This window comes from Anas platyrhynchos, chromosome 1, assembly GCF_047663525.1.
Source record: "Anas platyrhynchos isolate ZD024472 breed Pekin duck chromosome 1, IASCAAS_PekinDuck_T2T, whole genome shotgun sequence".
In the NCBI taxonomy this organism is placed as follows: domain Eukaryota; kingdom Metazoa; phylum Chordata; class Aves; order Anseriformes; family Anatidae; genus Anas; species Anas platyrhynchos.
In genome coordinates, this window is record NC_092587.1 from 85,298,324 (window position 1) to 85,325,512 (window position 27,189).

Sequence of the window (27,189 nt, forward strand, 5' to 3'; positions counted from 1 at the left end):
GCTTGGAAGCATGCATCTTAGGATCTATTTTCGGAGATCGTAAGGACTCCTGCCACGTCACATTTAATATCACTTCAAATAAGAACTAAAAGGTGCCACATTTTTCAGGGGAGGGGCATCCCCCAACGTTTTGACGACCACGGGCAGCGCAGCAGCGCCCCTCAGCAAAAATCAAAAAATAAATAAATAAATAAATAAAAGATAAATAAATAAATAAATAGATAGATAGATAAATAAATAAATAAGACGTTAAAAGCCGTCAGAATTGCTGGCCCCGCGGTGTCACGCACACGGGGCGGATGAGGGCCCGGCGGCGGGGCCGCCATGCCGTGAGTGGGGTAAGGGCAGCGCGCCTGCGCGGGGGGCGCCCGCCGGGCTGCGGCCGGCCCCGCGGAGCCGAGCCCGGGCTGGCGGGGCCGGCTCCGACCCCATGGTGAGAAGCGGGGAGGCGGCGGGCTCGGCCCGGCGGCTGGGAGCGGGGCGGTGTTTTTGGGGTTGGGGCTGGTCGGGATCGGGGTGGGGGTGATGAGGGGGGTCTTGCTGTCGGCCCTAAGCGCTTAGTGAAGGGGAGCGAGTGGTGTTTAGTGCTGCAGGTGGGGTCTTGGGGGCTCCAAAAGTGCGGTCGGAGGGGGCTCGTGTGGGTTCCTCGAAGGAGGGTCCAGGTGGGCAGGGGGTGATGGAGAGGTGTTTGTTGGCTTTAGGGGAAAGAGTGTGGGGGAGCTGCGAGGAGTGTTTGGGAAGGGTTGGCTTCTGTGCCCATGCAAACTGTTGCAGCATTGCCCTGGTATGGTTAGAAACCTTGTAGATGCGTGATTTTTACAGCACCATCATTGTGATACTCCATTAGCAAAGAAAACATCTAGATGTTCAGTTTCCTGCTAACACCAGCTTGCCTCAAGGAGTTAACAGCAAAGCTCCCTCAGTTTGTGGATTTAACTTTCTTTCCACCCTTTCGCTTAATAGCTAAGGAAGTTCCCAAGGGGCAGGCTGAGGCTGGCTACGAGATCTCAGCTTTCAGTAGAGAGGATTAGAGAAAAGAAAGGTGAAATTCTGCTATAACAGAGGGATAGCATTTTTTTTTTTTTTTAAAGGAAATAAATTCTAGATTGTTTTCATTCATTAAACATGTATGCTTAGCCTTTATTGGCAGTGCTGGTAGTTATGTGCGATGCTCTTTCTCTGAAGATTATTTTCTCTGCAGCTCTAATCACAGTTCTTTAAGTCTGCTGTTATCTACAAATGCTCTGATTAGATTTAGAATGCTGAAAGCACGGCTTGTAAATTGCTTTATTCTCCAACTGTTCAACTTAGCGAGACTGTTTTACAAAACCTCTTCTAACGCTGAAGTTTATCGCTTTTTCATCCAAGATACTGCAAGTAACTGTTCTTGATAAGCATTTTCTTTAAGTATGATAGGTCATGGTTTTGATTTATGCGGGTATTTCCTTGTTGTTGTTGTAACAGCTGGATTTCATTTCACAAATACCTTTCTACTTAGTGAGAAAGCAATCTGTTGCTTCAACTCTAAAAGGTTTGCATTTTTCTCTCTGGTTTGAGTTGCCCTGTTCTTCTTTTAAGTGTCAGAAGAAAAAAAAAAAGAAGTTGAGAGGTGCTTAATTTGTTTTTGATTACGTGAGCCTAAATCTAAATCGCATGAATGAACTTGAGCTTGGCTGGAGATAGGGCAGTTTGGTTGAATGACTGCCTGCTTGATGCAAGTTTTTTTTTTTTTTTTTTCCAAACACAAAAAACCCACCCTGTTGTTTAGGCAAATATGTAGGCCAAAAGTCACCCAGCAGGGTGTGCTACTGGCCACCTGGGCTAGCTGTTTTTTATTGCAGAAGCTGTGTTTGTTTTGCTGCATGTAAACAGGACCTTGAAAACTTTGTAGAATGACAAAAGAGCTTCCCTCTCACTTCTCTTTAGTTTTTAGTATTTCTATGAGGGATTATAAGAATGAGGTCTTTATGCTTTCTTTTCTTTTGTTGGAAATACTTTAGCATACCTATGTGTAGCATGAAGTATGTCTGTGATAGTTTCATCTCTGTGTCCTTAATCTTTTTTCTTTGCAGATGTGCAGTGCTGCTGTGTAGAGTAACGACTTCTGGGTAACATTTATTTGCCAGGCAGTGAATTAATGAAGTTATGCATTAAAGGGATCGAGTTCACATGCATTGTAATTCAGATAATCCTTTTAAATGGAAATCATGATGAGGATTCGAAACGTTTGCAGTTCTAAATAATAGCAAAACTCTAGGATCTGATGTTGCTGGGGCACGTGCAGTACAAATCTTCTGTTCCCCTCTCCTGTACCTCAGTCTTCAGTCCTGTGGTTGACTTCCAAACTCCTGCAGCTAATTCTATTCATCAGTGAGATGGGGAGGGGTAAAACCTGCACAACAATGAGGAAGTGCAGGGAAAGGAGCCACGTTTCCCTGCTCTGCTTCTGGATTGTGTTGTTCCCTTCCCTCCTGCCTTGTTCCTGGAAAGAGCTAGGGCCCGGCTGCTGCTTGTGTGAGAAGGAGGGTTGAAGAAGAGGCAGTAGGAGAGGAGTCCCTTGCCTCTCACCTTTAGTTCTCCGGACTGCCCAGCAAGACCAGATGAGGTCAGGCAGAGAGGTTGCTAACTCAGTGGGAGCAATAATGATGTACTTATCCCCCACTGTCTCAAGTTTCACTGGGCTGCTTGTCCCAAAGGCTTGATGCTAATCTTGATTCACAGGCATATCTTGGTAAGTGTTCAGAATTACTGCCACAAGCAGTTTGAATAAATTTGCTTGGTCGTACCTTGAGCTAGAACTGTTGAAGCAGTTTTAAATTCTTGTCAAATACTGTTCTAGACCATAACACTTCTGAATGGCACAAATCAGAACTCTTATCCTATCTGTCTGAAACAATTTTCTTTCTCCAGTATGAAAATCCATCTGCGAATGGGTTGAAAATCTGCATTGCTCTCACTTGTGTTCTAACAGAAAAGAAGGTCCTGGATGTTTAAGAGCTTATCAAAATCATACCAGGTGCACTGTAACTTGATAGCCATCTCTGTTACTAGGCGCTGGCAATTTGTAATCCTTAATGAGGTAAGACGAAAAAAAAATAAATCCCTTAATGTCTGAGGAAGCTTCTGCTGAAATGACTTGGCAGTTCTCATGCCAAGGTACTTGGTTGAGAGAGAATGGGATTCTGCTTCTCGTTACGCACTTGTAATAAGATGTATGACTTTAAGCTTTGTGTTTTTATGACTTTCTATAAAAAGTTATGCTTATAATTTTGAGTTTACAAGTATTAGGCACAGATCTGCACTTCTTTCTGCAGCTTCTGTCCTGTACTGTCTGTGGTTGCTACTGTTTAAAAAAATATATATAATCTAGTGTGAAGTACTTAAAGCTGAAGTTAGAATGTGTGATGATTTAATTTGATGTCTGCCTTGGATGTAGTTAAACTGCTTGATTTTCTGTGCAGAAAGGTGGGTGAACAATTTGGCCAGAAATGTGTTCAGCTCTTCTGTGAAGTGGCATGGTGTCTGGCATCTGTACTGACTGACTGCTGCTCCAGCAAGCCAGCAGCTGCCAGAAGAAGGTAGGGTACTGCTGAATTCAGTCCTAACTTCAGCTCTCCGTCATGTGTGAGATCCCTGTATTTGCAGAAATCAGTTCTATGATGTGTATTTTCAGAAAATTCCACAGACCATGGGGGAAAGGTGTTTTAAACTGTGCTGTATTTTTTTTTTAAAGATGTTTCTGTGGAAAGCAGTGACAGGGAGTGCCCAGGTCTGATTTCTGCATGCCTGGTACGCTTCCATCTCTTTGCCCTCAGTCTTAACAGTGCTGTGTCTTTTGCAGTGAGGTTGTGGCTCAGCTGTAATTGTGTAACAAGGGAGGCCATTCATAAATGTTTCTTGGCCTGGAGAAGTCAGATGGTGTTTCTTAGCCTAAAGCCAGAGTTTGTTACATTTTAGGAAAGAGAGAACTGTACTGGAGTATTGGAACAGCATCCACTCAGTTGGCCTGTGCTTGATGATAATGTTGGGTCGTTTGCAGCAAAGGCTTGGGCAATCTCAGAAATCTTAACGTGAAGTTGCAGGCACTGAATATTTGCCAAGAATTGGGTCGCTGTTTTATAAGTGAACCATGAGAATATATAAAAAAAAGTTTGCTTCTCACCAGACTGTCTGGAAATGCTGGAAATAGCTGTATATCCGCTATTTAATATTTGAGAGGTATAGAAAGCACTGAAACAGGAATGATGCTAAAGCCAAGTTACCTATAGGGCTTTGTATTAGGTGGAAATGCGAAGTGAAATTTCTTCTGTCTTTTTGAAATTGTTGCTTCAGGTTTGTCTGCCTGAAGATAATGTGCATAGGTAAGGCAGGATATGTATGCCACATAGCAGTGATGATCTAGGTGAGCAGGCAAAAAGCATCAGTCAGTAGATTAACTCAGTTGATGAAGCTACAGAAGTGTAGCTGGTTGCCTGCTGTGGCTGGAGGTACAGGACGGAGAGGACTCTTTCTGGCTACTGGTACAGCCAGTTGGCAATGATATATTTTCCAAATAAATGTGTGTGAGTTCATTAAGAAGCCACATATCTCAAGCAACACACTGGATCTTTTAAACTGCTGTTAATATTTCACTTCAGCTGAGGAAATGCTGCATGGGTGTGGTTGTCACGGTGTCGGCAGAGGGCAATCTGCAGAGCTGGCTCCTGCGAGAAGAAACCAGGGGCTGTGTGCCCGTGTTGGACACAGCTGATGCCAGCCAGCTCTGACACAGATCTTTTGCTGGAGCAAAGTGGAGTGGGTCAGCCAAGCTGGTGGCACCCTGGGGAAAACACTTCAGAAAGTGTTCAGAAAGGAGTGGGAGTGTGAGACAGAAATGGGAGGAAGGAGCAGCAGAGGAACTGTTAGGGACTGACCACAGCCCCTATTCCCTGTGCTGCTGGTGGTGGAGGAGCTGGGAACGGAGGAGGGAAGCTGAGCCCTGGAAGAAAGGCATGGGGGGGAAGGTGTTTTAATTTTTGTCACTGCTTCTCACCATCCTGCTCTAGTTCTAATTGGCAATAACTTAATTTTCTCTAAATGAAGTTTATTTTGCTTACTGACAATTGGTAAGTGATCTCCATGTCCTTATTTTGACCCATGAGCTTTTCCTTTTACTTTCTCCTAATGCTCTGCTGGGGAGGGGAACTGAGGGTGTGCCTGGGTGGGCTTGGGGCAGGCAGCAATGAACAAACCACAACAAACGCTTTTCTAGCTTTGAGCTAGCAGACAACTAGTTTCAGGACTTATTTTTTCACTGAAATGAGTAATCTATCCATTACACTCGTCAGATTAGAGGAAAAGAAAAGCCAGTGGAGGTGAGGAATCCATGTAAGCTGACAGTCTTTTCTCTCTCTAGAAGTTCATGCCTCCCCCTTGTAAACTAGAGATATTTATGCCTTAAATAGAGCTGTTAGTAAAAAATTATGGACCTGTTACAGGATCCTACATGACGTTTTGGTGTGTTGCTTTAGTGAGTTCCACTGTTTTGCTTAAAAGTCACCTTAGTGACATACACTGTGAGGACAACGCACCCGGTAGCATGTCATTTGGTTACAACCTGGTCATCTTCGCTGTTATCACACAAACCAAACTTGTTTCCTTACGTTACTGATCAAAGAGTTTTACAGCAGTAGTGGAATAAGAATATGGAGAAAAGTAGGTGGGCAGGTAGAAACTGCAGGTGGGGACACATTTTCAAGGGTTGCTCTCTGCGAAAAGGTAGTGCAAACCTGTATTTTTGTTGTCTGTTTCCAGTTTGAGGCCACACTTTTTTTTTTTTCTTAATAGATACTGGAATTCAGGACTGGACTTTAAACTGCAATTGTTTAAAAATTGTACTCACAGTGCATTTGGAATATACAGCTAATGAGCCTCTTCTTTTTCTATTGCAACTGAGTGCTCTAGTGTGTCCACCTGCTGCATGTTCTTACCTCCTTCTTTGAAAGGCTGCTTATTTACACAGAACAGTTCCAGCTAGCTTCTTGTTCTGTGTCATCTTATGCTGCTTTAGAATTATTTGTTTGTGAGCCTTGTCTCTATGATGTCTTCCTGCTTTTTTTTTTTTTTTTGTCAGGCATCCACTCTCATAATTTAAAGCCCTGGTGAGCTGGAATCATGTGTGCTGCATCTGCTTGCACTGTAGTTCAGCTGTTGTTTAGGGAACATCATGACTGAGACCAAGTTACGTGGATGTTGGAGATCAAAAGCTTTTATTTGTTTACCAAGGCAATTAGGGCATTTGACATCAACTTCTGTAGTTAACTTTTAGCACCTGGCTATATTCAGACATCTTCAGTGATGGTAAGCTAAACTAGCTTACGATGTTTGGTGATCTGAGTGCCATTTTAGAATGGGAGTGTGTAAGTTAATTGTGAATTTTCTATGTTCTGTTTTCTCTGCAAACATTTCCTTGATTCTTAAACAGTAAGATTAATACCCTAAGTATGATGCATGGAGATTAGAAGCTGTGTTTGGATATGCTGGACTTACTATAAAAACACCCTCTTTACTGTCTAAATTCAAAGTACATCATTAGGATGAGGAAGTTCATAATCCGTTACCATTCATTACATCCTGTTTCGGTTCTCATTTGTTTTTATTTTACCTGTTTTGTTTTCCTCATTGTGATAGCTGTAGTGAGTTTATTCCTGGTCAAATTTGGCTGAAATTGATGCAGGAGCCAGAGTTGTATATACAAGTTCCTAGTCCCGCAGAAGCAGGAGCCACAGAGAGGGAAGGTTTATGTAAGGAAGAACTTAACCTCCTCTTGAGAAACCTGACAGCCAGAGAGACTGTGGACAAAACGTTTAGATGCTAAGGAAAATCAGTGATGTGTACATCCTAAGGACAATGGACTTCATAAATACCAGCTCTTAAGGACTGCTGCTTCTGTCGAGTGCATTCGCAGTGGAGAATTTTTTCAGATCTTTGATCAGGAACCAAAGCATGTTGGAACAAAGGTGTTGCATTCCTCATCTGGGGCAGTGTTGGACAGAAGCGTGATCGCATTCCTCTTAGGGATAGGTGAGATACTGACACGTTCCTGGCTTTTTGTCCTGTGTGTCGGAACTAAAGCTGCATGGAGAGTCACCTTTTGGTGCTTTTTTATCAAAGATGTTCCTTTATGTGAAATGTCTGTATTGTATTCGGCTGCCAAGCCTTTTCTCATTCATATCTACTGCAGCCTCTTCTGCGATGCTTGCGTGTGTGAAGGTAATAATTTATGTAAACTGAAACACTAAGTTATTTTGTGCTGCATTAATATTCTTTCTCTCTTTTACTTTGTAAATCAGGGTGTTGAGGCTGCCAGTACTTCCGCTTTTACACTGAATATCGAGTGGTTATCAAGTACTAAATAGTGAGAATGGATTGCTATTGTCAGAGGATCACAGAAGAAGGCTGTTGGAAATACTGCTTGCTTCCTCATCTGTCTAACCCCATAATTGCCTGAGAGTTAGTGCTGGCCCAGAGCAGGTACAGTTTGGGGATGTGCTCCACAGAGTGGGCAGGAAGGTGAGCCAGTAACAGTCAAGATCCAGGGGGAATTTGATTTTATGTGGTTGGCAAGATAAACCAGACTGTAATCCCAAAATGATTTTCCAATACGGACGGTGTCTGTCATAAGTTTTTCCCACAGACTCTTGTGCAGTCCTAATAATAAATAAGGTCTTTGTGGCACAGAGAGGGCTTCCTGGCAGGGTTTTGTACGTCTACCTGCTTGGAGCAGAGTTGCACAAAGAATTCAAACAAGTCTTGAATTACATTTGTCCTCTCTCTCCCTGCCTCTAATCCACCCACCTTAATTCTGAGTACCCAGTGTGTGCTCAGGCCTCTCTCATCCTTGTTAAGGTGTTTCATTGTCATCAGTTCTTGTCTAGAAGCGTGAGGAAAATCTCACCCTAGCTTAGGTGCAGGTCTTTACTAGCTTAACATGTGGCTGCTGGGGAAGCTGGCAACAAAACTCTTCCAAACTAGAGCTTAGCCAGCATGACCTTTTAACCATGATAGTGTAGCTAAGCCACTTACTTGTTGACCGGATGGTTTTAATAATTACTTATATTGCAGTACTGCTTCTGGCCAGCCACTCTGTCCAGATATGCTGGAGTGCCCCCCGTCCTGGTTCTGCCATGCCTTGGAGCAAGCAGAGAGGCTGCCTGCCTTCCCTCGCTGGGATGGGAGCAGAGGGAGGGATGTGTGGGATGGTGCTACAGAGCCTTTTTAGGGCTGGGGAAAGGCTGGATATGCTGGACTTTTTTTTAAAGTCATTCTGCAAGTTTTGAGCTCACTCTTTCCTGCAGCATGTGAGAGGTAACAGAGGGCTCTTTATGGTGTGGAGTTTCCTGGCTGAAAAGCGCCTGCTGCTTGCTCTCTGTGCTTTTTGCAGTGACTGCTTTGCAGGAAGGTGGGATGTGGCGGCAGCAGCAACAGTGAGTGGTTTAGTATGCTTGTTTTCTTTGGCTTGAAGTCCGGAAAGAGGGGTGGAAAAGGTGTTTGTGTGAGGATTGTGGGGTTTGTTAAATAGCCCGTGACTTCACTGTTACTCAGTGCAGTGTTTCTTTAATAGGAAGATGTAACAGGATTATAAAAGTGTTGTTTAAGGGGTATTAAAATCCATTACTGTAATGCCTGACAGCTAAAGAGGAAGAAATGCCTGCAAAAGGAACAGCTTTAAACTCAAAACTCAACAGCTCGAACTGTTTAGCATAGGGAAGCTGATGCTGTATAGTGATCCTTCTGTCTTACCACCTGTAAAGAATTTAATTATTTCTAGGAGGGTTTAAGGAAGAAACTTCCTATGCTTACCTATTGACACTTCTGATTTTTGCCTGGATAAAATACTAAATAAGTCTGCATAGTACTGAGCTGATAATCACTGTTTCAACAAACTCTTTTGTGACTCATTTTCTGCTTTCACTTCTGAGGGTTTTTCAAGTTAGATAGAGGTGAATCCTTTTTGCTGCTGTACCCGATGTGTCTGGAATCTGTGCGTTTCACCCAGTTTGAGAAGGCTGCAGGGGCTTCTGGAAAAACTGCATGACAAGAAACATCTCCTTTCCAGGCAGTGTGAAACAGGAAGAGTCAGAAGGTTAGATGGCATACGTTCCAAAAATCATCTATTAAATGCATCATACATCAAACAAAAATCTCTCTGGAGCTGTTCCGCAGGTGTTCTCTGCAGGGTGAATTGTTTTTAATACAGGCATGTGAGAAAGAGAACTGAGGCAACAAGTGGTTTCTCACTGATAACTTATCAAACAAGTTTAACAGTAAAAATTACAATGTGAATCTAGTTCTTAGTTTAATTGTCATAATGAAAACCTTTATCTTAAAAACATGTAGGTAGAAAACAAGTGTTTGAAAATAATGAGGTTTTTATCAACTCCAGTTGCATATCAAAGTTTGTTTTCCTTCGCTAATATAGAGATTAGGGCTACCACTAATCTACTTGCTGATACTCTCGTCCACCCAGGATTTTTGTCCAGATTAAAAAATGGCTTTTAGCCTAGGGCTCCTGGATAGCCTAGGTTTGGTTTGGTTATGCTTCACTGAAATGCATTATTTCACAGGAAGAGTTGCACTTCGGGTTTCTGTGAAGGTTTCTTGGGTACCTTTGATGAAGGTCAGATGTACATGTAGCTAGAGGCAGGTTTGAGGGCAATGAGAAGAGTGCAGTTATGCCCCTTGTGTGTTCCCACCCTTATTTGAGGGATAGTCACCCTGAGTCACTGAGTATAGAAGAGGGAAGAACCAGTTTCCAGCATCTTGGGGATTATAGCAAGATATGTTTAATCAATAAATTTTAGAATTGAGGTTTTCTTTCTGTTTGCATGTGATATAACATCTGACTGGGTAATTTCACCCCCATTATCTGCTGTAATTTGCTTACCTTTGGCCTTACTTGGTGATGGTTTAATTTTATCTATTAGGAAGTTAGGAAGTGCAATTCATCTGCTGTGTTATTTCACATGGGTTGTAAAGTGACTGTTAGACTTCAAGGCTGGATTTCATGTAATTATTCCAGTTGGTATTTTATTAAGGCTATTCTAATTGTTATGGCTCTAGTATTTATGCTGCTGCTTGAAGTGTGACTTTAACACTAGGCCCTGGGACTAACTTTTTTTGCTTACAAAGGCCAACACTCCAGTGATCTAGAATCTGGATTAGCTGCCCTAGCATCCCAGGCACACCAGTCTTTCAATGGTGAAAACTCACTTTTTCAAACCAAAAAGTTGTTAGATTAAGTAGCACAGAACATGAAGAGTCCTTAGCCTGAAATGGTAAAATGACACACTCCAGCGAGGTAATGGTCAAATTTTCCTTTCATTCATCTAATGAAGGTTAAGTATTAATAAAATCTTGTCTTACTTATCCTTTCATTTTCTATTACTGTCATCTTCTGTTCAGGAGTTCTTAGTGGAGGCCATAAAACACCATCTCTTCACCGTGTTACACAGCTGATTTCATTCATGAGGGTGCAGTTTGAGATGTACCCAAGGGATCTGTTCCGTGATGGCCCCCTTGGCAACACAACCTTAGATGTGGGTGATACCAGAGGGGCTTGGTGTGTTGACTCCAAGAAAGTCTCTTGGTGTTCGAAGTTTCTCTTGGTGTTCCAAGAGAAACACCACAGAGGGTGGAGCGGAGACACCGTGGCCAGGCTCTGTGCTATTGCCTCAGGGATGGGAAACTTAGCGGTTCTATGGAACTGATAAACTGCATAGCCAGCCCTGAGCCAAACTGATAACCAAATCCTGTCCTCTGGGTGAACCCTCCTCGTTATAATCTCATTATAGTGCCAACGTTCCTCATTATAATGCCAAAGCACACCTCCATCCCAAAAGCCACCCCCCTCCCTGGCCTGACCACCCCTCGCTGTGTGTGTGCTCTGAATGCCTCCAGGCCTACACCCTTAAAGCAGAAGTGAGGAAGTTTTATACCAAGCATAATGAAGGTACGCATGACTAAAATCACTCGAGCTCCACCTAAAACCAAGAAAATAGCGCCTCTTGAGAGGAAGACTGGTATGGAAGATACCATCACAAACAAGTCAGGAGGTCACACAGTGTTTCAGAAGCTAACTCATGTGCGGTTGGCTGTATCAGTTTTGGTATCTGTGTGTGCTTTGCAGGCAGCGAGCGCATTTATAACCAGCAGTCCAAGAGAACCTGCACTCCTGTTGCCCCAGTACACTGCCCCAGTTATTCATTTACTAGACTGAAGGTGTGTTGTGTTGTTTGTGCATCTGGGATCGTGGTAATTCAATAAAATGAATGCAAGCAAGTGAGCGCCGAATTGGGCCTCGCTCAGAATCCATGCCCGGCCGCCCTCAGCCCCTCTGATATTTCAGGGTGAGCTGGAACTGAAGGGGCTTTAAGTCCTGCCAGACCTCATAGAAAACATCAAAAATAACAACCTTTGGGTTTATGAATCAAAAATGTGCTTCTGCATGTGTTGTGATGAGTTGAAATTGCCTAATTGTTTGCGATGGTGCGTGCACATTTCTGCCACTCTGTAGAAGTGCTCCAGTGTGTTTTAAGCAAGATTGGCATTCAGTTAGTGCCACAGAACTCAGTGAAGAGGTAGCTTTGGTTATCATAAAAATAATTCTGATTCTATGACTATTGTGAACTTTTAATAATACCTGCTTGCAGAGGAAACTCATAAAACTGACAAAAATCTATATGTTTGAGCTTCCACCTAGCTGAATAGTAGGGGAGGAGAGTAGAAATAAGGTTGGTATGATAGGGTCAGAGTTTTTCATAACTTATCCTTGTATCTTAGCAATTTTACATCTAAATGCTATTCATGATATAAAAAATAAAATCGAGCAATGTATTCTTTTGACTGATACTTCTGATATGCCTCCCAATGTTTTTTCTTCCATCCAGGTGTTTTTTTCCCTTCAATTTTTATTTTTTTTAGTTTATTTATGTGGAAAAAAATAAGTTACTATGAGGGAAGGCCCATTTGTGCTAGGCTGTGCATCAGAGTTAAGTGGCTATCAGCTCTTTTTAAAAGAAGAATGTAGTCCACTTCCGAAAGTGAAAAACTGAATTTAAGAAATAGATTTTGATCAAACGCTTACTGATAGCCATTCCTTCATTTTAAGTTTGGTATCTTAACTTGATGTTGTCTGTCTGAGCTGAGGTTGGTTTAGAACGTGTTTGGGTTGGGTAGGGGAGAACAAATCCCCCTTACAGGTGCCGATACCTTTGGTTTACTGAGAAGGGATTACCTCCATTAGGGAGAGTGCTTCAGCTGCAAAATGGTGCACGGTAACAGTGGGGTTGTAAAAGGCAGTAATCTAGATCACTCCCCAGAAGCTTACAAGTAGAGTTTACATACGCAAAATATAAGGCCTTGGTTCATAACTCCAGGCTAATATTGCCCGTGTTGTCCTTAGGGTTCTCTGTTCTCAGGTCATTTGTATATAGGTTATCACTGATATCCTTCCTGTATGGGGCTGCTGTGGGGTGTAAGCTGGCAGGGGATGGAGGGATGCACGTACTCATTTTGATTTGCATCCCGATTGTTTTGGCGTTGATACACACTGGGGTAACAGGGTACAGCGTTTTGGGCTGTTACTTCTTTAGTCACCGCAGCTGTGAATCGGAGTCCAGAGGGACCACGCTGAAATCGCTTCTGTCACGCGGCAGCCTTTTCCTGGTATGACAGCTAATTAGGAAATGATGATGGGCTGAAAGGAACGCGCTGATGTTTCAGCAAGCAGTATTCAAAAACAAACATTATCCTGTTTAATGCTCATTAGTCAAGCTTGAAACTGGAATTATTTAACTCCAAGTGTATCAGTATTTCTGCTGTTACCTCCCAGGGCATCAGGGCTGCTAATTCTGTTATGGCATGTCTGCCAGCAAGGCTCAGAGAAATGTAGGAAGTAAAATCCATCGCTGAAGTAAAATGCATACATTGAAAATCTCAGCATCTTTGTCTTTCATTGTTTTCCTGTAGTTTTTCCATTTAACGTCATTCCAGTCACTCTTATTTTGTTGTCTTATGCCTCGCTCCCTTTAGTATTTCATACATGGTAGTTTAATCTGCAGCTTGGGTGTTTTTCCCCCCCAACTCCTGTTACAGAAATTGATTGAATTGAGGTTCTAGAGTCATGGGGACACTTAACTGATTTTAATCCATGTTCTGTTTAAGCCTGTATCAAACTTCAATTCATTTTTCTCCATTTGTAAAGCAGCAACTGCTTTCTTACAAAATATCCTGGGCAAACTGTAATATTCTGCTTGCTAGAAAGCAAATTTCCTCTTTCCCTGTGGTTTTTTTTTTTTTTCTCTCTTCTTGAGATGTTCCTGTTCCCCCTTTGATATGAAAAAAGCAACAGGCATGGTCTGCTTGCACCCATCTTCATGCATTCCAAGTATTGTGGTTTGTACATTGTTTATTTTCCTCAGACATGTAGGCTACAGATAAAATATCAAAATAATGTCAGAATAAATGGTGTCGATTACTGACAGCAACTGCAGCAATACCTTAAAGGTATTACAAAATGGTGTTTGGGGCTTATGGATTCTTACTTTTAATTTTTGTCACCATGCATTTAACTGGTGTACAGATTTGAGTATTGAGTTCCTTGCACGTTACAGGCCTGTAGAACAACAAATTCCACCAAATACTTTTCTGTTTTGTGTAAAGGTGAAGAAGGAATGGTGTGCTTGCAGAGCAACACAGTAATTAGAAAACCCTCCCTGTTGTAAGATAATACCTTCAGGTTCAGATGGGACACATGAGGATCTCCTAAAAGGAGGGCAGGAGGTGACAGCCCAGCAGCACACAGGAGGAGAGCCAGGTTAGGCAGCCTTTGGAGGAACACGGTGAGGGAAGATGAGCAGCTCGTCCACCTGAGTGGTCAGGATGGCCCAGTTTTGGGGAAGATGCAGCAGGGTTGTTACCAAAATGCTACATCAAAGCTTTGCAGGGGTTAGAAAGAACAGTAGGACTTCTGAAAAGACCACAGCCTTGGTCTGTTTGTTTTTTAGGAACGTGTATTTGCAGGTCTCCAGCGAGCCTAGTAATCTTAACATGGGAAAATAATAGAGTGAGGGGTCTATTTTTGTCTTTAAAACATGGAGAACCACCACACTGTAATAAGGTGGTGAAGCTTCTGCAGAGCAGATGTCAGGTGCCACCCTTGAGGGACAGAAGCTGGAGAATCCCTGTGCTTTGCTGACCTCACCCTTTTTCTTTCTTGATTAATGACTTCTATTCTGGGTGTTACAGAGGCTGTATTTGAGCAGTTGTTCACAAAACTTGGAGCCAGTAGGAAGATCACCAGGTCTGTTGCAAGCTGGCATCCTTCAGTGGGAAGCACTGTGTCATATCAGCATGCAGCTTAAATCTGCTGATCGATCCTCTTGTGTTTTTTCCTTTATTTTTAACTGTATATAGCTATGCTGAACTGCATAGCTAATTCTGTAGGTCGGTTCAATGCTAGGTGTTACTCTGAAGCTGCTGTTTTCTGTTCTGATAACAGAGCTAATGGATACCAAGAGAAGGAAAATTGGGTCTGTTCGTTCTCAGATTTCCTTGGGGAGTAGTAGGGACCCACGCTGTCAATACCTTACAGGCTGTTCTGATGATTTCCCATGAGGAAAACTGGGGGAAAGGATGTAAATGAGAGCACTAAGCTAATCTGTCTAAATCTTAAAACAATGAGGCAGAGACCTAGGCGGTCCTTGGTGTCATTTATCAAGGAATACAAACAATTCACTGAAAATATGGTCTCAAGGGACAAGAGGAGGGAAAGATGAAGAACGTTTCAAGCTTTCGTTCCTGTTTTTTGGTGATACTCTGTGTCCTCGTGATACTGAAGATCAGGAAAAAAATCAACAGCCATGCCTAAACCAGGTTATTAGCAAAAAGTGTATGCTTTTTCCCTTTAACTTCTTCCTTTCATTTCTTTTATTATTTCTTTTTTCTTGTAACCAATGCCATTTTCTCCCACATAACCTTTATTTTTTGCTCTCTTGTTTGCCTGTTGCTGAAGTACCTGTGGAGTTTCCTCACTTTCAGTGGTAAGGTCGCTGAATTTTCCTGCCTCTTCTTTACAGCAGCATCTGTGGTGTGTGTGCCTGGAAGGAGGTTAATGTCTCTGCAGAGTGCCTCCTGGGCATTCCCAGCAAACCCTGAGGAGCTCAGCAGTGTGCAGAGGAATTCATCTCCTCAGTCCTAGGTTTGGCTCCTGTATTCATCCACATGAATCAGCAAACTTCTCCAGAAAACATCAGGGCTAAACTAATAGGAATGTTACTGTATTCCTTCTGTCTGTGATGCCTCTCTGGGGTCCCTTCTGTATTTTGAAAGCCAGTGCAAAATAACCCTCTGTGGTTTCTGTGCTGCTGCTGTTTTTGATCTAGCCTCTTTCATATGCATGGTCTTTAATCAGTGCCTTTGTTTCACTTAGCCTTGGTCTCTGTTCTTTTCACACGTAGCAATTTTCTTGTGTTTTCCATATCAAAGTTTTTCTTTTATTAAAATTTCATTCTTTCTCTGCTGTGCTCTGCCAGACAGAAGGATTAGCACTGTAACTTTATAGTGTAATGGCAGTGAAAGCTGGGCTCTTAAAAAGGTCAGGAGACAGAATAAAGAATTGGATCCTTACAGACCTAACACTGAAAAACTGAACCTTTCCCTTGAAAAGCAGGAAGATTTGCATCGGTCTCATTTATTTCTCATTGTAGTAGAAGGATGAGTGAGAAGGTGGTTGAAGATGTAGAAGGCAGCAGATACGGAGGACGGATCTCTGATGCCAATTTAGGGTTGTGTTACACTGCGTTGCACATGGCAGTGCAACACAGATGATATAGGTGAAGAATTTAACTGTTTTCTTCTGGAAGTTATCTTGTTTTTCATTTTGTTGGGGAGAGCCAGCTGTATTCATGGCCAGCAGAATCCCTTGTCTTGCAGCTGTTGTGAGTTTTGATAGAAATAAAATAAAACCTGTGTATTGCCAAGAAGCGTACACAGACATAACATGGGGTAGAGGTTGCACTTTCTGATCTTCAGAAAAGAAAACAAACCACAAAACAACACACAAAAACAACAAAAGACTGACTTGGAGTGGGGAACAAAGCAGAGAAGTGATTTGCCTAAAGTCACGCAGCTGGTTGCAGCTGAGCTAGGACCAAAGCTTAGTTTCTGATCAATAGTTCATACTTGCTGTGCCTTTCATATTTTGTTGGTTTCGTATTTGGTTCCTATTTCTGATCTCCCTTGGCTTGCTGTGAGCTCTTCTCATAAAGTTTGAAGGTGTGGCTGTGAAGGGCAATAGAAACTAACTTTTCCCTTCCTTTTTTTTTTTTTCCAGGTACGTCGTATTTTCTGACACTTGAAGAACAAACACCACTGCAACTCCGTGAATTGCAAAACCGCAGAAAGTGTGGCAACCCTCCCTACCTCCAGCTTCCCTTCTTTACTGTGACATTCTTCTTGGGACCTTTGGTTTCATCCCCACTGGGTGCACAGCGAGCGGCCTGCCAGAGTGGAGGAGGCAGTTTGAAGGTCAGGGAGAGCCATGGCCTTGAACTTGTATGTCTTTCACATCTTCTATAAATTCAAAGTGCTGCTGCTCATCATGCTGTGTCTGATGGTGCTATGGGCCACGTTCAGTTACTTTGTGGACTCTGGACAGTCAATGCCTAGACCTAAGAACACGGTGGAGGATTTCAGAAAGGCAACCAGCCTGCAGGAGGAAGGCAACAGTTGGAAGGACGAGAAGACAAAATTAACTGCAGCAGTTCCTGCCACAACATCACCTCAGGGTCACTGTCCAGCTCTGTCTCCATACCTGCGTAAGTGATGTGGCTTTCTTCTCCCTGGATTTACTTTTCCTCCTTGCTATTCTAGTTATACACTTCCTGTGAAATAAATACCACACAACCAGGTTCAGTAAGTGCTTCTTGGTGAGTGGCTGTGCTGTGTCTGGCTGGGATAGCAGCCCCACTGGTGCCGTGCTTTGCATTTATAGGTAAAATGGCACTGAGAACAGATTTGACTACAGCGGAGACAAAGCTGTATTCTTCCCTCCTCCCTGTAGTCCAAAAGCTTGGTGTCTAACAATTTATAGCATTAAGCCTGCAGTACTTTTGCTCATGCTTTATGCAGAGATGAATTCTCACAGCCACAGTCCTGTGTCTCTCTCCATTTTGCCCTCCTTTGCCCTGACAGCTGTTTCTGGCCAACCTTCCTGCAGCAGGGTGGAACTTCTCTTGGAATTTGTATGATCAGTGCTCTGTAATCAGCTTAAGTAAATGCTCAGTACCCTCTCCTTCCACTGCCCATGTAATATCCTTCTAGCACTGCTTTTCCCTCGGAAAGCTAGGGAAAACAATTGTAGGCATGAATCTTTTTTTTATGCCATTTACGGGGTACCTCATTAGGTGACTGGACTAGCCACAGACAAATCAGAAAAGATTCTTGTGCTTTTCCTACAGGAGGTGCCAGCAAGCTGACCTTCAAACCCTCTCTCACCCTAGAAGAAGTGCAAAAGGAGAACCCTCAGGTGGCCAGGGGCCGGTATCATCCCACCGAGTGCTCAGCGCTGCAGCGCGTGGCCATTCTCATCCCACACCGCAATCGGGAGAGGCACCTGCTGTACCTCCTGGAGCACCTCCACCCCTTCCTGCAGAGGCAGCAGCTGGACTATGGCATCTACGTTATTCACCAGGTGAGGCAGCTCTGCAGAGGTTTGCTCGGGTGGGGAGGATGCTGCTGCTGCCACCTCTGCTGCTCCTCAGCCTGCCCGGAGCACTTCTGCTCGCTGAGGGACGCAGCAGTGCTTGCAGCCACTGCTGCAGGAGCTCAGCTGTTGGTAGCAAAGCTGGGAAGAATTAACAAAGGGTGTCTTAGTCAGAGAAACAGGCACTAGTTAAAATAACTTACTATTTCTGAGTTACTGCTTAAGGTAAGCATCTCCTGCATTACTCACATCAGAAGTGCACAACTCGCTTCTCTTGCAGTAAACATGCATGCAGCTAGGCTGACATGCTTTTTGTCTTTAACTTTGGGGTTGTTTTTATCAAAGGCTTCAGTTTGTAGCTAGGTCTTCTCTCCCATCTTGCTGTCATGCTTAGTAAGCTCCGCTTATCATGTGCTCATACTTCTGTCTCAAAACTAACCACATCAGCTACAGCTCGTAGGTGATTTACTTTGCACAGCAAGGGCTGTGGGAAGAAATAGTCGTGGTGGAGCATTTGGTTCCATAGAGGTTTAGTAATCTCCTATTTTATATTCTTTTAAGCTCTGTGGAGTCAGTGGCTAACATCTGAGCGTACTGACGTGTGCTGCATTGTCTTTTTTTTATGTGCTTACATTCTGATCACATGAGCTAAAAGCAGTGCAGATTTCTCTTGTGTAATGTGTTGTCCTTTTCTTGAACTTTTGTTTTATTTGCTTTGTCTTACTGTCATTTATGTATGTGCTCTGCTTTGATTCTAAACAGAGATTTCAGACAGCAGGAAGAAAAAGTAAGGTGATTATTACAGCTTCTCTTCCCCTCTGTTTGAAGAGGATGGAGTCAAGCAGAGGCAGCATAACTTAGGTGACAGCTTACAATTTTGCTCAATGGCAGCTGGAATTCAGTTGGAATATGCAGTTCCTGCATTGTTCTGAGTCACCATGTGGCCTGTTAAGTGGAAAGGCGAGGCTTTTTCTGCATTAGTATATACAGTAATTGGACAAATAATGCCTCACTCCAGCTCGCAAGCAGTGGCTAGCAAAAAATCACTGCGAGAGTGGGCATATACCTTATTTATTGAAATACGTGATGTGGGGACAGGCAGTTGTGTTAGCAGAAAGTATTAGAAGAGTCTGCAGGTTGTGTCTGATGTGAGCAGCAGAGCTGAGTCTGGACTTGTTCTATCCAAGTTTTTACTTGGAAGATTGGGAACTCTTGCTTAGCCTTTCAGTGTGGCTAGGCACACCCAAACACTGAGGTGAGGCTAACTAAAACACTCTTTGTTGGCAAATCTGTCTTCACCCTCCATTTGTGATGTCATTAGTTGCTTTAAGTATATTTGGGGAAAGAAATGGAGGAAAAACATGCTTTAACTACAAAAATACACAGAGCTTGCTTTGCAGGAAGATTAATAAATGGGCCTTCTGTATTTTTCTCCTCTTTGTGGGCTACTTCTAACATTTCAAAATCATGTTTTGCTGCACAGACGTGTGTGTACATGAGTGCAGTACTGAAAAAAAAAGAACTTGTAATCTCTAAAGGGTGAATAACTTCTTTCCCAACAGAAGTTTGTCATGTAGTCAATGTTGTGTTGAAAGTCAGGAGGAGAATTCTGTCTTCTATAGCAGATGAGAGGAGACTTTGCTATTTGTTCAGCACTGAAATGGCTCTTCCTGGAGGGCAGTTTTACTGCTGTTTGGCTGCCTTTGTGCAGGCTGGGGCTGTGCTGGCTGCCTGTACTGCTGAGGGGGACACAGCCAGCCCCTGGTAGATGCTGTTACTGGGTTTGATACACAAGTGGAGTTCTCTTTATGTGCTTCACCAGTTACCTGAGTTGTTCTGTTTTTCACCCCATAACCTATGTTTTCATTGTTAGGAGGAGGTTTTCTGACACATTTCTTCTTATGTTCTGTATACGAAAACACTCAGGACTTTAAAATCATACATTTTTGGGTATCTATTATTTCACTATCTATTTTTTTCTTGGAAAACATGCTTCTTCCCTTACTCAGAATGGAAGTAATTGATTATCTCTCCTTTTTCAGAACAGGCCATGTTTCCCAAAGGGTATGTGTAGTGAGCCATAAAGCTCCTAAGTCACCTTTGTGTAGGAGCAGATGGTTGGTGGTAATGGTGAGCAAATTCCTTCTTTGAAGCAAAGCATTACTTAGTGGAAGGATGAAACATGCTATGTATACAACTGCTTTTCCCTACAGCTACCCATCCCTCCATTTGGGGAGGCTGGCTTTTTTCTGATTTTTCTGTGGAGCCTCTTTCTGTCCAAAATGCCACATGCATTAGGTTGCCAGGTCTAGAAAACGCATGACCTTCAGGTTTCTGGAAGCACGAAGCTGGGCCTTTTGACTCATGGTTAGAATTTGAAGCAATTTACCACCTTGTCCTCAGGAGCAGAAGGTGTTCTACAGGCTGGCTTGTGTGTACAGTCCAGATAAAAAATAAATACCGAGATAAGCACCTTTGTTGCTTCTGTATCAGTGGTGTCGTGGTAAGTTTGCCAAAGTGCTAGGTGTGTGTGTACACGTGTGTGTGTGTGTGTGTATAAAAGGTGGAAAACGGTACTTTTAAAAAGTGAAGATGTAAAAGCAAACAATGAAGATTTGGGGGAAAAAAAAAAGAGTGAAGCTCTATTCTAAGAAGAATCCCTGTGCAGCATAATAATTCGGTTTTAGGAAGGAGTTAAAAAGGAAGAGACCTGCATTTTATTTCCCACTCTGCCACCTACTGTGTGGTTTAGGGAAACACAGTGTACTTCTTAAACACTGCTGTCCTTTGAACTGAGCGGCAAGCATAAATCACCTGTGTCGCGTGCTCTGACATCTGTAAACTAGTAACTATGGGATTAATTTTTTAAGCTTTCATAAGCCTTGCTGACATAGTTGCATGGATTGCCAGTTTCTAGGCTGTTTACTGATACCTCTTTTGTTAATGTGGCTTGATGGAGTGACGGGAACAGCAATTGTAGTAGAATTGCACTGCAGCATGAATATTTCTCTGGTGGCCTCATAGCCTTAGGCTTTCCTGCCCCTACCTGTGTTCACTCATGACAAGTAGAGGCCACAGAAACACGAAACACTGCATCGGTGGTTATTTTCATGCTGTATCTCATGTTATGGGGTAGCAGTTTGTGTAGTTACTGCTGGAAAGGCTTTGAGGGGCAAATGTGGTTGTGAACTACGTGATCAGAAGAAAAGCCTGTGAACAGTTCTAGTTAAAAAGGTTTGACATGTTCTTCAGAGTTTTTTTGTGTTCTTTTTCGCAGGCTGGCAACACCAAATTTAATCGAGCTAAACTGCTGAATGTAGGATACCTAGAGGCCCTGAAAGAAGAGAACTGGGACTGTTTCATTTTCCATGATGTGGATCTGGTGCCGGAGAATGACTTTAACATTTACATGTGTGACAGACAGCCAAAGCACCTTGTAGTTGGCAGGAACAGTACTGGATACAGGTAGGAAACCATGAATGTGAAAAGAAAACCAGCTGGAAAATGCCAACTTACTGATAATGTTCCTCTTCTCAGGGAGCTGTATACTTGAGCGTTCCCTTCTATCTGACACCTGGTTTCTGGTGGTAATGCACTGTTTCTCTGGAGCACCTTCTGACAAGATTCTTACGGACATCTCTGAAGTTAGCTCTGTAATCAGCTGTAAGAATGGGCATTGTCATTATTCTCGTTTCTGAGAGGAAAGCCACATGCCAGAGACCTTATGTCAAAGCTGGAAATACATCTGCAGTCTCCTGGTCCTGTGGTTTGACAGTATGATCTTAGGATTGTGCTGATAAAATTTGCCACTTACCTTTTGCTGTTGAAGAGGTTAACTTCTGATACTGAGATCTGCTCAAGTGTGAAAATTTGCCAAAGGATAGGGTTATCCTTTAATTATTTGGCTGTATGGTGTCTAATACAGGGTTGTTCTGTTTTTAAATGGATCAATTAAGTGCTACTGTGATGTAAATAATTTAAAATGAAAAGTCAGATTCAGCCCACCTTAGAGGAAAAAGGGCTCCTGAGCTCAGTGAATTTAATGACTAGAGTGGTTTCATTGAACATCGGTCTTTCAAGATTCACTTTTTATGTCATGTCAGTCGAAGTATCAATTAGAAGTGAGTTTTTCAAAAGCTGATTGCAAAGCACTTTGAAGTAAAGCCCTGTTTCACTTCAGTGTTTCCTTTACTAAACATATGAGAGAGGTGTTTAACCTCCCCAGTTACTGCAAGTGCTTTGGTGAGCTAAACATGCAGATGGATTATTGTTTTTTTATTTGATTGTTACTGTTTTTACAAAGGGATCTTCTTATGATTGATTTCCTCAGACTTCTGTTTGTGGAAAGGATCTGTTATAAGTCAGCTTCAAGTTTTGGCTTTAAAGTCTTATACGAACAAAAGGATTACTATTATTACTGTGAATGCCCTGTGCCAGTATTCACTAGGATACTGGCGGTTTGGATTTGATCCATACTTTCACTTCTGTGGCACTGCCTCTGCTTACACATCAGTGAAGTGGGGATAATTGTGCTTTACTTCACGGGGAATTCCTCCGTTTGCTTGAAAGAATTCAGATCCTGAGCTCAAGAGTGAGACCACAGGTAGAAATCTCAGTTAGGTGGCCTCACTGTTGTGCTTTGGCTGAGGGGGGCATGCTGAGATGTGTTGCTCAGATGAGGTTGAGGAAACTGAAGTCACACGTGTCCTGTATTATTACAAAATGTCCTGGGCAGGAATATATGTTTTTTTTGGTAGGGTTGTTCTTTATTCTTTTTCTTCGAGGAAAATACCTTCTATGGTGATGCTGGACATGGTAATCTTGGCAACTGTGCTCCTCTGGAGAGCAAATACATTCAGTTTAGTTATATAAACTGAAACTCAGATTCTTTATGAAAAGATTTGTATATTCAAATGTTGAAGGCAAGGGTGGGAAAACTTTTTGAGCTTAGCTATTTCCCTGAAGCCATAACATCCTTTTCTAAGTGACCATTTTAAATGTATTTTTATTAGTCCAGTTTTAAAGATCCTAGAAGATCCGATGTTTTCTTGTCCTTGCAAGAGGTGGTTGGATACTGGGTATACACCATGTATCTGTGGGACCTGATGGGATGTAGCCATGAGTGCTGAGGGACCTGGCTGTTGTCATTGCAAAACCACTCTGTTACCTTTGAAAGATTTGGGGGAGGTTCTTGATGCCTGCAACAGAACAAATGTCACTCCTGTCACAAACATCAATCACAGAGGGATGAAGTTTGGGCAGTGAGGTGAACTGAAAACCAGCTGGACTGCAGGACTCAGGGGATTCTGACTGGTGAACACCTTCAGTAGTGATCTGGACAACGGGGCAGAGTGCCTGCCCTCAGCAAACTTTCAGAAGATATGGAGCTAGGAAGGTTGGGATTGATACACTGCAAGTTCATGCTCTGATGGAGAAGTTGGCTAACAGGAATCTTAAGAAGCAAAAGACAAATCTAGATCTAGAGTTATAGGGTGGTGTTCCTGGTGGTGGCGTAACTCAGCCTTTTAATTCTTTGTCCCCTCTTCCTGTGTATTTCCAGGTTACGTTACCAGGGCTATTTTGGAGGTGTAACTGCTCTAACAAGAGAACAGTTTTCCAAGGTGAATGGATTCTCTAACAACTACTGGGGTTGGGGTGGAGAAGATGATGACCTTCGAATCAGGTAAAAAGAAGGCTGGAGGGAAATGGGGTGTGAGTATTGCTCTGTGGGGATTTGGAGTGTGAAGGTGCAGTTCTGTGAACAGTTTCCTCTTTGAAAAGATGAAGCATGCTTAAAATCTGGTCTTCCTGAGAGCTGTTGGTTTGATGGGGTTTCTTTTTGTTGGTTGGTCTTGCTTTTTGTCTCAGCCACAAAACACTTTTGTTACAGCTTGGAAATTGGTTGTAAGCGAAATAAGTCTGAAATCTGTGTTATGATTTTGCCAGTGACACATGTATTGAGTTCCACTACTTCTGCGAGTGTGTGGGAGTATTTGGGTTTTGGCTTTTTTTCCATTCATTGACTACCATGACTTCCTCAGAGAAGGGCTTAGTTTGCACGTGGGTGTTGTTGATTGTAGTTAAGATGGTGAATAACTTACATTTTAGAAAGGCTGCACATGTATCCATCTGCCCTTTGCTCTTGTTAAAATTACTTTTGCAGATGTGGCTGTCAAAGTAGGAGCCTGTTAGTTTGAGATATTTGGTGGTAGTAAAGACTAAACTTTCATGTTGATCTGTCCCCCCTCTGCTTAGGAGGAAACCTCTACAGACTAGAATTACTGTTAGTGAAAGGAAGGAACAAAAATGTCAATTTGTAACTTGGGTGTGCTCTGTCATCCTTTTCAGTTGTTTAAATATGTAAGCAAACATTTCAGGGATGTAAAATTCATACCTCTGGTGATTTTTAAATGATCACACTGGAGAAATCGAGCGTGCTAAAGCTAGGAACTTCTAAGCAAAAGCTTTTTAGCATATTGGTCACCTATGTCTTGAGTAATCTAAGAGGTCTAATTGGAGATATGGATTTGTCCCTTCTTAGTAATTCCTTTCCCATTCCCTGAAGCTCTAGCTAGAGACACCAACTACTTTGTGCCATTTTGGGGCCTGAAAACCAAACCGTATGACCCCGTGTTCACACCTGCAATTGGCTGTAGCTCATGCCTTTCCTCCTGGTTACAGCATTTGTGGTGGGTAGGGAATGAGAAGCTTGCTTTCTTAATAGTGTTGTAGAGATCCTTGTAGCCTTCCTCTGTAAAGGCAGCAGGTGGCAGCAGCCCCTTCAGTATCTTCAACAACTCAGGACTGGAGGGCTACTACCTCCTGTTTGGCTTCTGTGTCTGATTTGATTTGCCTCTGTGCTAAACCTGATGCTCCCTTATGGGCCCCTTTCTACAGAGAACATCAGAAAGATTTTTCAGTCCAGCTGTTGTATTCATTTGATAATTTGCTGCTACAACCAGTCACTGGAAAGTTATTGGGGCTTTTACTTGGGTTCCTGTTGCTCTTTCTGCTGATGATGTATGGCTAGCAAAGACCTGGGGTGTTCCTTAAATCCACAGCCGTAAAATTAACTCTTCTGCTGCTGACAGCAAAATTCTTGTGTTCCACAGATATGCTTAAGGCCAAACATTTCAATCAAGTGCCTGTTGTCAGGCATTATAATCTGTGCATGAGATTTTATGTTTTTGACACTGTTCTCAGAAAATTTTCTTCATGTAGACAAAGTTCAGAATTGTAGGGCTGCCTGCCAGCCATTAGAAAGCAAGCTCTCTTCCTCTTTTTGGTGGAGAACTATTGCGTGTAGGGACTTCACTATATTAGTTGAAATGAACTCATTGGAGAATGTGTAATCTTGCTATAGACATCCTAGATTAACATGCAGTAGTAAAAGTGGACCAGAAAATACTAATGTAATTGTATTCAGTTACATAACATGTCCTTGAGGCAAGCTCTGTATGATATCTGCTGTAATAGCTACCTGTTTCTCTTCAAAAGACAGGAGTACATGTCCAGAAACCCAAATCTGTAAGCTCTGTTTCTCCAGCAAAATGGGTTATGGAAGAGATGGAGAACTGTAGGAAACATCTTCAGTACCTGCTTCTATGACACGTACCAAAACTGAAGTGCCAGAACGTCACTTCTCCTTAAGAGGTGGCTTAAAGGGGGTGTCGTGCTTATGGCACTGCTATTTCTTCCAGGGTTGAGATGCAGAAGATGCGAGTGGTGAGGCCATCCGCTGATGTAGCCAGGTACACGATGATCTTCCACAACCGAGACCACGGCAATGAGGAGAACAGAGAGAGGTGAGTTATGGCAGGGTTCCACTTCACATTGCCATGGAGGGTGGCTAGGAGCCAGGCCAAGTGGTGGCCCAGTCCCTCACATTAGCTCAACCAGGCATTTTGTGGTTCCCAAACTCTCTGGGTGATGGGTTTGACACCATTGTTTGCAGCTGGCAGCTGTTCTTCAGTGCATGAGATGTGCCTGTAATTGAGTGGGTGATGTGACTATAGCTTGGGAAGGTTTTACTGAACGTGGATATGATTTGAACATAAATTTTGGAGATTATATGGCTTAAACCTCTTCTCCCCAAACTGTAGGACTATTTTCCCATGTCTGACTGCCCACCTTGATGACAAGAAAAACATGATTTTGCATTCTGAGTAGATCAGACCAACTGTGGCTCTGTCTCTAAGGTTACCAGACATGGGAAAGAACTCAAAACTCCTCTTGCGCATCTCAGTTTTGTGCTATGAAGACTTTCTCCTCTGCTCTGTCCTCAGGATGAAGCTTCTACGCCAGGTATCTAAAATGTGGAAGACAGATGGGTTGAACTCCTGTTCATACAAACTGCTGTCAGTGGAACACAACCCTTTGTACGTCAACATCACAGTGGATTTCAGCATACAGCCAAAGATCTCGTAAGGGTGAGCACCAGGCAGGTTATAGGAAATGGCAGCACATCTTGTTTGTGGTTGCTGCTGTCACAGCTGACAGGCAGCACACTGCTTGAAAGAGTACTTCAGTAGCACAGAAGAAAGCTTCTCTTCACACCATCTCGTTGGTCAGTTGAGAATCTCATTTTGTGAGACAGGACTGGAGATGGGGACTGACCTGAGGCCAGGTCCTGGTGTTCTTGTGTGCACTTTCTTCTGGGATGTGTGTGTAAGTTTTCTTGTTTGGGCCGGTCCAGTGGAAGGACTTGAACTAAGTCTCCTGAAAAAAAAAATCTTGCAGCTATTCCTAAACTTCTGATTTGTCATAGTGGGAAGACAACATTGCCACAACTTAAAAAGGAGCAGGCCAGTCTTTGCCCCTTTAAAGCACAAGAACTCTTCACCATTTACAGCCTCACTGAGATTTTTCCCCTCTAAGGAAAAACTGCTTGTGTGTGGGGGGGGAATGGCAATAATGGTAATAGGTACGGAGGTGTTAAAACTCTCTCAATAAAAGACAGTCTACTTAATTCAAAAGGCATCTCTTGTCCTTTATAAGCTCACCTCGCCATGCAGTGGGAATGCTCAAGCATCTTGGGGCAGAATGGAAGTCTCATTTAATTCTGCAGTAGGCTGCAGGTTGTGCATTATTCTGGAGAAATTTGGAAGGAAGTGCACTGGTTAACAGAGCTGGAGAAAGACTGGGTGTTAGCTGGATAGAGCTCTTCAGTGAACAGAACAGGAACTTGACTGTAAGATCTCCGCATAACAAGGTAAAATATCCTATCTTACACTTACTGACTGACATAAAGATTACGAAAAAGGGCAAGGTGTAAAGAAGACTATCAGTGTTACGGGTAGGAAAGTACAAATGTGTTCCTGTCAGGGTCACAGCTGCACTGTTGACAGACTTTATTTAATTTTTTTCCTCCAGTATTTTATTTCTTAGAAGTGTTTTATATTGAAGACAGATCAACCTTGAGAGATGATTAATGTTTGAGCAACAGC

The 27,189-nt window shown here is 42.8% G+C and overlaps 1 protein-coding gene across 3 annotated transcripts; it reads left to right on the forward strand.

The window, feature by feature from the left end:
• Positions 1-229: 229 nt before the first annotated feature.
• B4GALT4 (beta-1,4-galactosyltransferase 4) lies at positions 230-26,718 on the forward strand. 3 transcript variants are annotated; one of them, XM_072043972.1, is made up of 8 exons: positions 2,986-3,079; positions 3,462-3,578; positions 16,373-16,856; positions 17,499-17,731; positions 21,021-21,208; positions 23,304-23,426; positions 25,444-25,548; positions 26,029-26,718. In XM_072043972.1, exons 3-8 carry the CDS (start codon positions 16,580-16,582, stop codon positions 26,168-26,170), a joined length of 1,068 nt encoding a protein of 355 aa, XP_071900073.1. In that variant the 5' UTR covers positions 2,986-3,079; positions 3,462-3,578; positions 16,373-16,579; the 3' UTR covers positions 26,171-26,718. The 3 variants fall into 3 exon arrangements, with proteins under 3 accessions (XP_027305433.3, XP_071900071.1, XP_071900073.1); XM_027449632.3 differs by lacking the exons at positions 2,986-3,079; positions 3,462-3,578 and adding an exon at positions 230-338; XM_072043970.1 differs by lacking the exons at positions 2,986-3,079; positions 3,462-3,578 and adding an exon at positions 291-433.
• Positions 26,719-27,189: the final 471 nt, after the last annotated feature.

Excerpts from the sequence above, each read along its gene's own strand:
- B4GALT4 (XM_027449632.3), top strand. The coding sequence starts at position 16,580 with ATGGCCTTGAACTTGTATGTCTTTCACATCTTCTATAAATTCAAAGTG. Across the intron at positions 16,857-17,498 it reads AGCTCTGTCTCCATACCTGC|GAGGTGCCAGCAAGCTGACC; the intron begins GTAAGTGATGTG and ends CTTTTCCTACAG. Across the intron at positions 25,549-26,028 it reads AATGAGGAGAACAGAGAGAG|GATGAAGCTTCTACGCCAGG; the intron begins GTGAGTTATGGC and ends CTCTGTCCTCAG.